Source organism: Phacochoerus africanus, chromosome 3 (assembly GCF_016906955.1).
Source record: "Phacochoerus africanus isolate WHEZ1 chromosome 3, ROS_Pafr_v1, whole genome shotgun sequence".
Taxonomy (NCBI): domain Eukaryota; kingdom Metazoa; phylum Chordata; class Mammalia; order Artiodactyla; family Suidae; genus Phacochoerus; species Phacochoerus africanus.
This window is the reverse complement of record NC_062546.1, coordinates 96,135,753-96,150,334: the sequence shown is the minus strand read 5'-3', so window position 1 is coordinate 96,150,334 and position 14,582 is coordinate 96,135,753. Positions and strand designations below refer to the sequence as shown.

General features: G+C 43.1%; 1 protein-coding gene across 2 annotated transcripts in view; it reads left to right on the top strand.

The window, feature by feature from the left end:
• CFAP221 (cilia and flagella associated protein 221) overlaps positions 1-14,582 on the top strand; it is an 85,541-nt gene that overhangs the window by 23,635 nt on the left and 47,324 nt on the right. For both annotated transcript variants that reach the window (XM_047772189.1, XM_047772187.1), the window contains exons 7-8: positions 7,199-7,302; positions 14,333-14,492. In XM_047772189.1, the coding sequence (XP_047628145.1) occupies positions 7,199-7,302; positions 14,333-14,492 (264 nt within the window). The remainder of the gene's footprint in view (positions 1-7,198; positions 7,303-14,332; positions 14,493-14,582) is intronic.

The window sequence follows — 14,582 nt, the reverse complement described above, 5'->3', positions numbered from 1 at the left end:
TTCTTCTTGACTCTTCCTCCCTTGTCTCTGCATCCCCTTCCTCCCCTGAACAGCAACTGTCTGAACCTGTTCCTAGGAACTCAGGGAAGGTCCTGGAGGTTGAATGAGGCTCATTGCCTAAAAATAAGAAATGAGGGAACACAGAAAGTCTTTTGTGCCCATGAGCCCCACAGGGCAGAAGCAGAAACAAAAACTCATTGCACATGATTTATTAAGGCATAACTCATAAAGGAGCAAAGGGCAGAGAAGGGGGTGCTCAGGCCCTCAGCCAAGGGCATTTGTCTGGAGAAGGTCAAGGGGAGAGTCCTCAGCCACAGCCCTCTCAGAGCCGGCGATGGACACACCAACTGGTGAGGGAGAAGACCAGGAGCATTGCTGCAAAGCCACAGCAAGCAGACAGGCCCTGGATTTACACACCCACTTGTCACCTCTCCATCTGTCTTCCTTTTGCTCTGTGATTATACTTCTCTGGAGCGACGGGATGGCTTCCATGTGCAGTTGAGCTGGTGTGAGCTGCTGTCCGGTACAGGTGAGCACGTGGGTGGTGCCATGACTGGATAGTGTAGGGCTGATGTGTGCCAGGTGTACCATTTCTGGGCTTCCTTCCTTTCCTGGACCACTGGGTGCACGGTGTCTGCTTGCCGTGGCTTTGCAGCACTGGCATTTAAATGTCACCGTGCATCAACAATGCAAAATATTATTAGTGATAAAAAGACTCCTCCCTACAATTTCGGACATGCTCCAGCCACTGCTAGATGCAGAAGAAGCAGCGATTAGAGTCCCCTGATGGTGCAGAGGGTTAGGATCTGGTGTTGTCTGTGCTATGGCTTGGGTCACTGCTGTGGAGCAGGTTCGATCCCTGGCCTGGGAACTTTCACATGCTGCAGACAGGGCCAAAAGAAAGAAAGAAAGAAAGATTCCTATATCAGTGAATAGTTGGCAAAGGGATAGACTTACTAAATTGATATGTTCTAATCCATGTTACAGTCTAAATTATTCATGTGTCTCTGTGGGGAGGATTCCCTTCATCTTTTTTTTTGTCTTTTTTTGTTGTTGTTGTTATTGTTGTTGTTGTTGTTGTTGCTATTTCTTGGGCCGCTCCCTCAGCATATGGAGGTTCCCAGGCTAGGGGTTGAATCGGAGCTGTAGCCACCGGCCTACGCCAGAGCCACAGCAACGCGGGATCCGAGCCGCGTCTGCAACCTACACCACAGCTCACGGCAACGCCGGATCGTTAACCCACTGAGCAAGGGCAGGGACCGAACCTGCAACCTCATGGTTCCTAGTCGGATTCGTTAACCACTGCGCCACGACGGGAACTCCCTCCCTTCATCTTGATGGTGTTTCCCTTGAATTTTGTACCTGCACAATGGTTAATTTATTGTGCCATCTGAATCTAGCACCTTGTAATAAGTTAGCATTTGTCATGCTTATTATCATTTAACTTTCATTCTACAAAAAGGAGTCAAATACTACTTATGGCAAGATGGCACACTCCTTCCACTCCCTAAACACTGAGTTGGTTTTTTTTGTTTGTTTTTTGTTTTTTGCTTTTTAGGGCAGTACCCTTGGCATATGGAAGTTCCCAGGCTTAGGGGTCAAATAGGAGCTGTAGCTGCTGGCCTAGGCCAGAGCCACAGCAATTCTGGATCCAAGCATCATCTGTGACCTACACCACAGCTCACGGCAATACTGGATCCTTAACCCAATGAGCAAGGCCAGGGATTGAACCCACATCCTCATGGATGCTAGTTGGATTCGCTTCCACTGAGCCTTGGATGGGAACCCTGAGATTTTTTTAATTAGGGAGGAAATTTTATCTATAGTAATTTCACAATATCATTCTCTCAAGAAATTCTTGATTACTGCTTAGACAAACACAATGTTAGATACTTGGGTAAATGATTAAAAATAACATCAGAATAAGGTAAAAACAAATGTTACATAATTTACTAGAAATGAATGTGGTCTCTGGTCCTCTATTAACGTTTATTTAGAGATGGGACAAGAAAGAAATTTAAGTTTATATCGGGGTATTTTCTATATTTACTTTCTGTAATGCAAATTTGTATTTTTTTCTTCTAATAGGCACAGAGTTTGTACATGATCATAATATAAGTCTAACATTTAAAAGGTTTGGGTTGGATTTTATTAAAAATAAGAAATAATTTGGAATTTGCTGGTGGGTTAGTAGGTTAAAGATCCAGTATCGTCACTGCTGTGGCTCAGGTCACTGCCGTGTCTCAGGTTCGATCCCAACCTGGGAAATTCACGCTGTGAGCTTGGCCAAAAAAAAAAAAAAAAAAAAAGCAGGGGGGGGATAATTCTTTTAAAGTACTTAATATATTTTTATACATAGCCTCAGTGTATTTGATTAATGCTTAAATAATAAAGCAACAGTGATAAAAGTTGTAATTACCTCCAAAAGTACTAACTTTTATCTGCTTTAATTTTTTTTTTTTTCACTTTTTAGGGTAGCACCCGTGGAATTTGGAGGTTCCCAGGCTAGGGGTCGAACCCGAGCTACGGCTGCCAGCCTGCGCCACAGCCATAACAGCACCAGGTCTGAGCCACATTTGTGACCTACACCACAGCTGATGGCAACACCAGATCTTTAACCCACTGATCGAGGCCAGGGAACAAACCTGCAACCTCATGGTTCCTAGTCAGGTTTGTTTCTGATGTGCCACAAAGGGAGCACCTGCTTTAATAATTGGCTGCTTTCTATAAGTTATATAAGAACTGTAATTCAGGTTCTTGTTTGCATCCAAGGATTAATAAGTATAAGATGTGTATATTTATTCATGCTTATTCATTGCAAATGAGTTCAAACTGTGTTTAGCAATGGGAATTTAGTTGAGAATTTTTAAGTCCCTCCAGAATCTAAGGAGATTCTATTTCTTCACACGTGGAAAAGTTCTAAATAGGCTAAACTTCATATTTGCCAAATTTCTCTTGGCCCAAATTAATTTAGACTGCCCTTGATTTATGATGAAGGAAGCCAACTACACTAATGTGACATCCTTAATATGAACAGCAGCAATGAAAGCAAAGTTCAGTGATCCCACTGAATTTGTATTCCTTGCACTGCTGTGTCTCCTTCTAAATTGAGGCACCTGGAATTCTGTGCCCTTAAGGAATTGTTTGTTTTTCTGACTGATTAATGCATCAGGAACTTGGCTTCATGTAATCATCATTAAACAAATACTCTGACACCTTTTCTATGGGAATTATCAGAGCTTTGAAATTAGTTACAGATTGGACATATACTAAAATCCCTAGCAGGGTTTTTTGGTTTTGTTTTAGTTCAGGGAAATGCAGCGTTCAACTTTTAGCAGAAGAACCCTGAGCAGTAGACTTTGCCTTTCTGGGGCAGCTCTGAGCAGACCCCTGAGGGTACTGGCTGGAGGATCAGATGGCCCATGGGGCTTGTGAGTCAGTGGCCTACTCTTCAGAGAGCAGGTTTGGGCAGTTTAAGGCTTCACATTGACCACTATCCAAGGTTACTTATATCTTGAGGGGTGCTTGTAATTTGTAATGTTAGTTTTATCTACCCAGTGTGGTAAAGAAGCTGATACCCAGTGGGGCCTGAGTATCTGTTAGGCTGAATTGCCTTGAAAATGTAATGACTTTTATGTACCCTGTATTTCAGAATTAGAAGGCATCTCTAAAGAGAGTAAAGCTGGAGTTCCCTGATGGCTCAGAGGATTAAGGATCTGGCATCGTCACTGCTGGGGCTTGGGCTGCAGCTGTGGCATGGGATCGATCCCTGGCCTGGGAACTTCTGTATGCCGTGGGCGTGGCCAAAAAAAAAAAAAAAAGAGGAGTTCCGACTGCAGTGCAATGGGATTGGCAGCGTCTCTAGAGCATTGGGACCCAGGTTCCATCTCCAGTCCAGAACAGTGGGTTAAGGATCCAGCATTGCTGCAGCTGCAGTGTAGTTTGCAACCATGGCACAGATCTGATCCCTGGCCCAAGAACTGCATATGCCTATGGGCTGCCAAAAAATGAAAAAATGAAAAAAAAAATAAATAAAATAAATAAAATAAAATAAAAGAGAGAGAATGAAAGTAAAGATGGATGAACCTATACTTATAGTAGAGACCGATTTGGGATAAGATTTATGAGTTTGGGGAAAAAAACCTATGAAGTATTCATCTCACTTTTGGCTTAAGTGATTACTCTGATAATGACCCTTATCTAGAATTTATATCAAGGAATATCACTGTCAAAGTGAATATCTAGAATTTACAAATTAATAAGAGAACAGAACAACGCAGTAGAAAAATAGGCAAAGAATACACACAGGCAGTTCATAGGCGGGGAAAACCAAATGGACATATCTGAGCAGAAGCTCAACCTCAAAGAAATGAAAAGGAAAATACAACAAGGTGCCAATTTCACCCCATTGGGTTGGAAGAAGTTAACATGTTTGTGAAGTCTGTGTTGGTAACCACCTGGAGCCCCCAGATGCCACTCGTGAAAGGACAAATTGGTACCCATGCTTTGGAGAGCACTTTGGCCATTTCTAGTAAAGTTGGTATTTTTACTTGACCAATAACCAGTCATTCCATTTCTGTTATAACTGGAGCAGTTCTGGTACTGATGCACAGGGAGTCCCGACCACATTGCAGTGGTGAAGAGGCATAAACTACTTGAACGCCTCTCGGCAGGAGGATAGAGAACTAAGGCTGGTATAGACCCACACTGGTTAGGATGAACCAACAGGATGTCATGTGTCATCATGGATCAGTCTCAAGAGCATAGTGTTGAGCAGAATCAGCAAGTTTTAAAATGATATTGTTGAAAGCAAGCAATGGATATCATGTATTTTATGGGTACATACATAAGCGATGATGTAATAAAAATCCATGGGGATGATAGTGAATACAGGTAGGGGTCACCCCTGGGGAGGGAGGAAGAGACAAGCACCAAGGAAAAGTGTACGGGGAGCTTCAACTGTTCCACAATGTTATTTCTTTCAAAGTAAGGAGTTCCCTGGTGGCCTAGTGGTTAATGATCTGGCTTTGTCACTGCTGTGGCTCAGGTCCAGTCCCTGATTCGGAACTTCCACATGCTGCAGGCTACAGCCAAAGCAAACAAACAACAACAAAGAAATAAGACATTGACCTGCCCAAAGCAAAAGAATTAATAGCACCTGGTAGTGGATAAAGGGATCTTTATGTTGTTCTCTATATTCTTCTTTAAATTGGAATATTTCAGACATTTTAAAAAGGTAATGAATTTAAAGCCAAATAAAAATGCTTTGGCTTAAGTTTTAAAGCCACATTTGAGCTGTACTGGACTCCCCCTCAAGTTGTTACTGAAGAAGTGTTACTTTTCTCCAACAAATATTCATTGAGTTAATCTGTGCCAGAGTCTGGGATTTTGCTGAGGTTGTGCTGAGGAAGCAAGTTAGCTCGGCTTTGCCTTCAGAGAACTTGAGCCTCCCAGGTAGACAGGTGCTGGCGGGTCAAGGAGTGGCCTTGAGAGTTGGTTTGGATTCCAGCAGGGGAGTGCCCCTGCTGGTATACCCTTGACTGAAGAATGGTCCTTCTCTATTGGGGATGGTCATCCTCTTTGACCGAAGGAGGGACCTTGATGGAGTGGTGAGGGAGGAGGGGAAACCCACCTAGCTAGCCAGATCAGCCGAATCAACCCTGGCGATCAGTGGGGTGACAGGTGTCACAGCAGAGCACCCTCACATCCCAGAAGGTGGTCTTGATGGGAAAAGCCCATAGGCAGACAGGTTGGGATGAGCACTGCTTGGAAGGGAACACAAAAGCTAACCTGGCAGCTCTGCTCAGACCCATTACCATCTAGTTCTCCCAGGAGTAGGAGCCAGGAGACAAGTTTCCTACTGAGGGAATGAGGGACAAACCTGGATGGCAGGGAAGTCCTCATGGAAAAGGTCACAAGGTAGGAACCAGCCACTAAGCAGGAGGGCATGATGGGCCGGGAAGGAGCAGGAGTTAGGTGGTGGAGAAAGAAGGGAGGAGGCACAGGAGAGGCCGGGCCGGGGGCAGGGCTGAGTCCCCTGCAGCAGGAGCTGCCGAAAGGGGTCCAGATGACCTGTCTGAGCTCCACGTGGGAAGCCAAGTGCTGGCCAGAGAACCCTGCTTCTCCCCACACTCATCCCACAGACTCGGGCTGACCTGTGCTTGTCCTCATAAATGGAGTGGATATGGAGGTGCTCAGGGTTCTCTAAGAAGTGCCATCTCAGAGTTTCTGTTGTGGCTCAGCAGGTTAAGAAGCTGACTAGTATGCATGAGGATGCAGGTTTGATCCCTGGCCCCACTCAGTGGGTTAAGGATCCAGCGTTGCTCTGAGCTGAGGCGAAGTTCACAGATGCAGCTCCAATCCTGAGTTGCTATGGCTGTGGTGTAGGCTGGCAGCTTTAGCTCCAATTAGACCTCTCACCTGGGAACCTCCATATGCCGCAAGTGCAGCCCCAAGGGAAAAAAAAAAAAAAAAACTGCCACAACCGTGGCAGCTCCTGTGGTGTCGTTAGCCTCGCCTCAAGCTCATCACAAAGTTGGCCTTGCCCCTGTGGGAGCAGTTCTGAAAACATGGTCCCTCTCTGGCTCCTCTGCTGGCTGTTGAGCTTCTAACCGAATGAAGCCTCTAGCAAATTTCAGTCAAACATAGCCTGCAGTGTGGTTTCTTCAACATGGGCTAGTGCCATGCTCTGTGAAGGCCACGGCTTCCCAGGCTGTCCGTGAGGCCTGGTAATCCAAGTTCCAGGCTCCCCCAGGGCCTGCTGTGTGGTGGACATGCCCTCTCCCCATGACCATGAGCATCCGTAGGGTAAACCTGCTCAGACTCAAGAGGCAGCAAGCCTGAGGTGTTTGGGGTGGAAACTCAGGACAGTTGACCTGCTGTGAATCCTGGTTCTGCCACTAACTAGCCATGTCAGGGTGGGCAGGACGGTAACCCTCCCTGTGCCTTGGTTTCCTCCTCTGTCAGTGAGGGAATCACATTACTGCTGGGTAGGACTGGCACAGCTCACTCTCTGGGAAATGCATAGGTTGCCGTGACCCAGGAATTATTGCATGAGTATCCGGACGGTTGTCATTCTGTGGCTGCTTATTACATAATGAGTCTCTATTCCTTGATACCAAGAGAGCTGGTTCTAAAGAAAAACAATATTTTCCACATTTCTTTTCTTTCTTTGTTTTTTTTTTTTTTTTTTTGGTAGCAAAAGTTATGTGATTCCTCTGCAATGCAGTTGCCCTGTGGATTTCGAGTTTCATGTGACCTTGATTCAGTCTCATCCAGCCTTTACTGTTGAGCCATCATCAGGTAAGGAGAATTAATTCTCAAGTTTCTCATCCCCCAAGAGTTCTCAGATCAAAGAAGATTTGGAAAGTAGGTGCCAAGTTATGAAAGAGAATAAGGCAGCTTTGACTATGTTATTTTCAAAAGTGTAAGACTAACAAACTTTTATGTATCTGACATAGTGTGTAATTGGAATTGGACACCAACATGGGAATAAAGACAGTTTGGGATAATTTGCATCATGCAGATAAATTATAATAGTGTCCAGGTAAATTTCTCCCAAAATCAAAACTTGAACTTAGAAGTTAATCCATTGTTGTTTTTTTTTTTTTTTTTTTTTTGCTTTTTAGGGCCACACCTGCAGCACATGGAAATTCCCAGGCTAGGGGTCGAGTCAGAACTACAGCTGCTGGCCTACGCCACAGCCACAGCCACAGCCACAGCCACAGCCACATCAGATCTGAGCTTTGTCTGCAACCTACACCTCAGCTCATGGCAACGCCAGATCCTTAACCCATTGAGTGAGGCCAGGATTGAACCTGCAACCTCACGGTTCCTAGTCAGATTTGTTTCTGCTGTGCCATGGTGGGAACTCCCTAGAAGTTAACCCATTCTAATTCTAGTTTTGACTCTTGGTATGTCCTTGGTTTAGTAGTCACTTTTAATTGTTTCAGACACAATGGAAATATTATTTCTTTTTTGTTACATTTTAAAAATATATCCTTTCCCTTTATGGTTTATCACAGGGTATTGAATGTAGTTCCCTGTGCTGTACAGTAGGACCTTGTTGTTTATCCATTCTGGGTGTATAGCTTACATCTGCTAATCCCAACCTCTTCCCCTTTGGCAACCATAAGTCTGTTCTTTATGTCTGGGAATCTGTTTCTGTTTTGTAGGTAGGTTCATTCGTGTCATAGGTTTTTTTTAATTTTTATTTTTTAATTTTTTTTTTTAGAGGTACACTCGCAGCATATGGAGGTTCCCAAGGTAGGGGTCAAATCAGAGCTACAGCTGCCGGCCGACACTACAGCCACAGCAATGCAGGACCTGAGCCTCGTCTGCAACCTACACCACAGCTCACGGCAATGCTGGATCCTTAACCCATTGATCGAGGCCAGGGATTGAACCTGCAACCTCATGGTTACTAGTCGGATTTGTTTCCGTTGTGCTACAAAGGGAACTCCCGTGTCATAGTTTTATTTACTTTTAAAGTTTTATTGAAGTATAGTTGATCCAATTTTGTGATAATTTCTGCTGTACAACAAAGCGATTCAGTCATACATATACACACATCCATTCTTTTTCAGACTCTTTTCCCATATAGACCATCAATGGACTACTGGGTACAATTCCCTATGCTACATAACAGGTCCCCCTTGGCCAATCATTCCATATACCAGAGTGTGTATATACCAATCCCCAACCCCCAGTCCATCCCTCCCCCTATGACCTGTCCCCTTTGGTGACCATAAGTTTGTTTTCAAAGTCTGTGCATCTGTTTCTATTCTGCAGATAAATTCATTTGTATCCTTTTTTAGATTCCACATATAAATGATATCATATGATGTTTGTCTTTCACTGTCTGACTAACTTCACTTAGTATAATCATCTCTAGGTCCATTCATGTTGCTGCAAATGGCATGATTTCTTTTTTCTGGCAGAGAAGTATTCTGCTGTATATATGTACACATTTTCTTTATACAGAGAACATTGTCTCTTTCCAAGCCTTCAGAATCTTAGTGAAGGGTCTAAGGAATTTGCATCAGATATGGTGTAGGCCATCAGCTTTTTCACACCCCAAAGCACAGATCTCAAAGATGCTTAGGACCTTTGAGAGGGAAATCTCTTCCTGAACTGATTTCCTCTTCCCAGTTTCCATCTGTGAATGTGTAAGTTTGGGATTTGGATATCTGCCCACTGTGGTCTGCTGGGAATACTGAAATAGTTTTGTTTTTACTTTGCATTCTTTTAGATTTATGAGGTATAGTTGACTATAAAATTATAAGCTTTTTAAAGGGTACAATGTGATGATTTGACATAGGCATGCATTGTGAAAGGGGACCCTTACTGAATTAATTAAAATATCCATCTGCTCACATAGCATGTAGTTCTCTCTCTCTCTCTTTTTTGGTGAGAACGTTTTTTTTTTAAAGTTCTATTCTCTTAGCAAATTTCAATTCTACAGGACAGTGTTACCAACTATAGTCATCATGTTTTACATTAGATCCTCAGACTTTATTCATTCTAAAATTGAAAGTTTTTACCCTTTTACCAACCTATCCTTTTCCCCAACCCCCCAGCCCCCAGATCCCAGTAAGCACTTTTCTACTCTGTCTCTAGAAATTGGACTTTCTTTTCTTCTAGATCAGCCTATAAGCGACACCATGCGTTTTGTCTTTGTCTGGTTTATTTTACTTAGCATAATGCCCTCTAGGCTCATATGTGTTGTCACAAATGGCAGGATTTCCTTCCTTTTTAAGTCTGAATAATATTGCATCATATATATCTACATATCTGTATCTATCTATCTATCCCACAGCTTCTTTATCCAGTCACCTGTTGATGGACACAGGTTTCCACACCTTGGATACTATGAATAATGCTGCAGCTAATATGGGAGTGCAGCTATTGCTTCAAAATAATGAGGTTCATTTCCTTTTTTTTTTTTTTAAGGCTGCACCCTCAGCATATGGAGGTTCCTAGGCTGGGGGTCAAATCCGAGCTGTAGCTGCTGTCCTACACCACAGCTCTCGGCAACACTGGATCCTTAACCCACTGATGGAGGCCAGGGATCAAACCTGCATCCTCATGGACGCTAGTCAGATTCGTTTCTGCTGAGCCATGACAGGAACTCCTTCATTTCCTTTAGATCTGTATCCAGATTGGGGTTGTTGGATCATAGGATAATTCTATTTTTATGTTTTGAGGAAACTCTGTACTGTTTTCCATAGTGGCTGTACCAGTTTATATTTCCAACAGTTCACAAGGGTTCCCTTTTCTCTACATCCTTGCCAGGAAATGTTATCTCTTATCTTTTTGATAACAGCCATTCTAATAGGTATGAGGTGATATCTCATTGTGTTTTTTATTTGCATTTCCCTGATGATTAATGATGTTGAACATGTACCTGTTGGCCATTTGTATATCTTTTTTGGAAAAATGTCTATTCAGGTCCTTTGCTCATTTAAAAAAATGGGTTATTTGGGGTTTTTTGCCATTGAGTTATATGAGTTGCTTGTGTATTTTGGGTATTAATGCCTTATGGGATGTGTGGCTTGCAAATATTTTCTTCCATTGCTTTCTCATTTTGTTGCTGGTTTGCTTTGCAGAAGCTTTTGAATTTGATGTAGTCCCACTTGTTTATTTTTGCTTTTGTTGCTTTGCTTTTTGTATCAAATCCCAAAAATCATTGCCCACACCAATGCCCAGAAGCTTTTTACAGTGTTTTCTTTTAGGAGCTTTATGGTCAAGTCTTACATTCAAATCTTCAATCCACTTTGAATTCATTTTTGTGTATGGTGTAAGATAGCGGTCCCCATTTCATTTTTTTCCTATTTGTTGAAGAGACTTTTCTTTCCACTTTGTATATTCCAAGGGGCTTTTGTTCTCAATTGACCATGTATGCATGGTTTTATTCCTGGGTTTTCTATTCTTTTTCATTAATCTATCTGTCTATTTTTGTGTCAATAGTATACTCTTTTTGATTACTGTAGCTTTGTGATAGAATTTGAAACCACAAAGAGTGATGCCTCTAGCTCCTTTCTTCTATCCTAAGATTGTCTTAGCAATTCTGAGTCTTTTGTGATTCCATACAAATTTCAGGATCGTTTGCTTTATTCCTATTTTAAAAATACCATTAGAAGTCTAACAGGGATTTCATTTAATTTGTATATCTTTTGGGTAGTATGGACATTTTAATAATATTAATTCTTCCAATCCATGAACATGGGATAACTTTCCATTTCTGTCTTTCTTTTGTCTTTTTGTCTTTTCTAGGGCTGCGCCTGTGCCATATGGAGGTTCCCAGTCTAGGAGTCTAATGGGAGCTGTAGCCTTGGGACTACGCCAGAGCCACAGCAACGTGGGATCCTAGCCGGGTCTGCGACTTACACCACAGCTCACAGCAACGAAGGATCCTTAACCCACTGAGCAAGACCAGGGGTCAAACCTGAAACCTCATGGTTCCTAGTTAGATTTGTTAACCACTGAGCCATGACAGGAACTCCTTTCTTTCTTTTTTTTTTTTTTTCCCATTTATTTCTGTCTTCCTCAATTTCTTTCATCAATGTGTTACAGTTTTCAGTGTTCAGGTGTGTCACTTCCCTGGTTAAATTTATTCCCCATCACAAGAATTTTTCTTTTTCTTTTCTGCCTTTCTTTCTTTTTTCTTTCTTTTTTCTTTTTTTTTTTTTTTTTTAGGGCTGCACTGGGTCTTATGGAAGTTCCCAGGCTAGGGGTCAAATCAGAGCGGTAGCTGCCACCCTACACCAGAGTCACAGCAATGCCAGATCTGAGCCTTGTCTGCAACCTATGCCACAGCTCCTGGCAGCACCAGATCCTTAGCCCACTGAGTGTGGCTGGGGATTGGGCCTGCAACCTATGGATACTAGTCAGTTTCATTACTACTGAGCCTAGCAGGAACACCTTCTTTTCTTTTTATTATATCTATTTGAGATGAACAATGTTAATTAAACCTATCGTGGCAATCATTTCACAAATATGTAAAGAAACCATTATGCTGTTTACCTTAAGCTTATACAGAGATTTGTATATTATTTCTCAGTAAAACTGGAAAAAAATTTATTCCTAGGTATTTTATTCTTTTTGTTGCTATTGTAAATGGGATTTTTTAAAAAAATTTCACTTTCTGGGAATTCCCATAGTGGCTCAGCGGAAACAAATCCAACTAGTAACCTTAAAGTTGCAGGTTTGATCCCTGGCCTCACTCAGTGGGTTAAGGATCCAGTGCTGCTCTGAGCTGTGGTGTAGGTCGCAGACCCGATTTGGATCTTGCATTGCTGTGGCTGTGGCATAGGCCGGCAGCTGTAGCTCCTAGCCTAGGAACTTCATATGCCACAGGTGTGGCCGCCCTAAAAAATAAAATAAAATAAAAACAAATAAATAAAAATAATAAAATTTCACTTTCTGGTAATTTATTGTTGGTGTATAGATACAAAGCTGATTTTTCTATATTGATTTTATATCTTGCAACTTTACTGAATTTTTATTAATTCTAGCAGATTTTTTTGGTGAGTCTTTGGGGTTGGCTGTAGTTTTCTGAAGCACCATGCTCGGGATCTGGGAAGATAAAAAAGCTCTGAGCCTGATGTCTGCCTTAGGGAGTTGCAGTCTAGTTGGGAGACTTGAAACCTTGAAGTGTAACCATCCAGGTGGTAGCAGAACACCCTCGGGGGCCAAGAGTGCGGGGAGAGGAGTCTCCTGTCAGTGGAGCATCAGGAGGCATTTCCTGTAACACGCACACTGATGAAGCCTTTTAAGTTTGGGTTCATTCGGCTTCAACAAGTGTTTATTGAGCTGGGAACACAGTAATGAGCAGGCACCTGCTTTTTTAAGACTTAGCAGGGAAGGCAGACAATAAAGAGGTAATTTCAGAGGGTGGGAGTCAAGAACTAAAAGAACATCTGGAGGGAGTGCCCATTGTGGTTCAGCAGTAATGAACCTGACAGCTACCCTTGAGGATGTGGGTTCGATCCCTGGCCCTGCTCAGTGGGTTAAGAATCTGGCGTTGCCACAAGCTGCATTGTAGATTGCAGATGCAGCTTGGATCTGGCGTTGCTGTGGCTGTGGCATAGGCCAGGAGCTACAGCTCTGATTAGACCCCTAGCCTGGGAACATCCATATGCCACAGGTGCGGCCCTAAAAAGCAAAAAAAAGAAAAGAAAACCTAAAGGAAGGACTTCCCAGGCTGAGTGAACAGCAGGTTCCAAGGCCCTGGGGTGCAGAGGCCCCTCTCCTCCTTGAGGCTGGGCTGCAGTATCTTCTCACCCGGGCCCAGAGTTCCCCACACCTCAGCCCACCGAACTCCGCTTTCCGCTTGCCTGTCTGTGGCCTGCTTTGTATCCATGACAGGACTTGAGAGTTTACATTCACTTGTTCATTCCTTTTTGTTAAATATCCTGACTGGAATGTAAACTTTGTGAGATCTGGAACTTTGTTTTGTTTATGGCTATATCTGTGACAGGCACCCAGTGAGTACTCAGTGCTGGCTTGGGTGGCTGAATGAAAGGGTCATGGGGTTGGCACAGAGAGCAGGAGAGAGGGTGGGCCAGGATTCCGGGGAAGAGGGGGAGGCACAGGTGGAAAGGAGGGGATGCCAGGCAAATGCGTGGGTTGTATAAGGCCTCTGTGAGGACTGTGGAAATACCAGATGCCCCAGGGCCAAGGGAACCAGAGAGCCTTCAGCAGAAGTCAGAAACACTAGCCCTTCTCGCACCTGCTACACTGACACCCCCGCCTTTTATTTTTCTTTCCACGTTTGCCAAGCACTTACTGGGTTCCAAGCCCTTTAGCACCAGAGATACAAAGGAGAAATAAGCCTTGTTTGATATTGACTTTGGAGAACAGTCATCCATCCTGAAGTTTTGAAAGGAGAGAATTCAAATTACATAACATAGGGAACTGAATTCTTTGGACACAAACTTTTGCATGTGTTCCTGAGCTTCTCCTTGCTGCTTACAGCATTGACATTGACATCTGGGAATTAGCTTAAAGGTTATGGTTCTGGGAATTCAATTCTGACTCCCTAATGCTGACTGGTAGGTATATATTTATATAACTGACACGCTCTCATTCTTATTACAGAGCATTAATGTAGTCATTGGTAAATAAGATCAGGGTAAACATGCAGAAGTTGATTCATGTGTATTTAATAAAAAGACTACATAGAGATAATAGAAATACTTGTGCTTATCATGGGAAGAATGTGCGTGTGTGTGTGTGTGTGTGTGTGTGTGTGTGTGTGTGTGTGTGAGGCTCTTTGCCCGAACTTGGCTAGAAGAGCAAGTATCACGTTTTCTCATTGTTTTCTTCTCAGGAATAATTCCGGCGAATGGGAAGATGAATGCCACTGTCCGGTTTACCCCCTTTCAATATGGGACCGCACAGATCAAATTGCAGCTATGGATCTCACAGTTCAACTCTCAGCCCTATGAATGTGTCTTCACAGGAACGTGCTACCCCAACATGGCTTTAAAGTACGGTCACCTGGGCATGTCTTTGTTTATTCTTTAACTTTTTTTTTTTTTTTTGCTTTTTAGGGCTGCACTCTTGGCATGTGGAAGTTC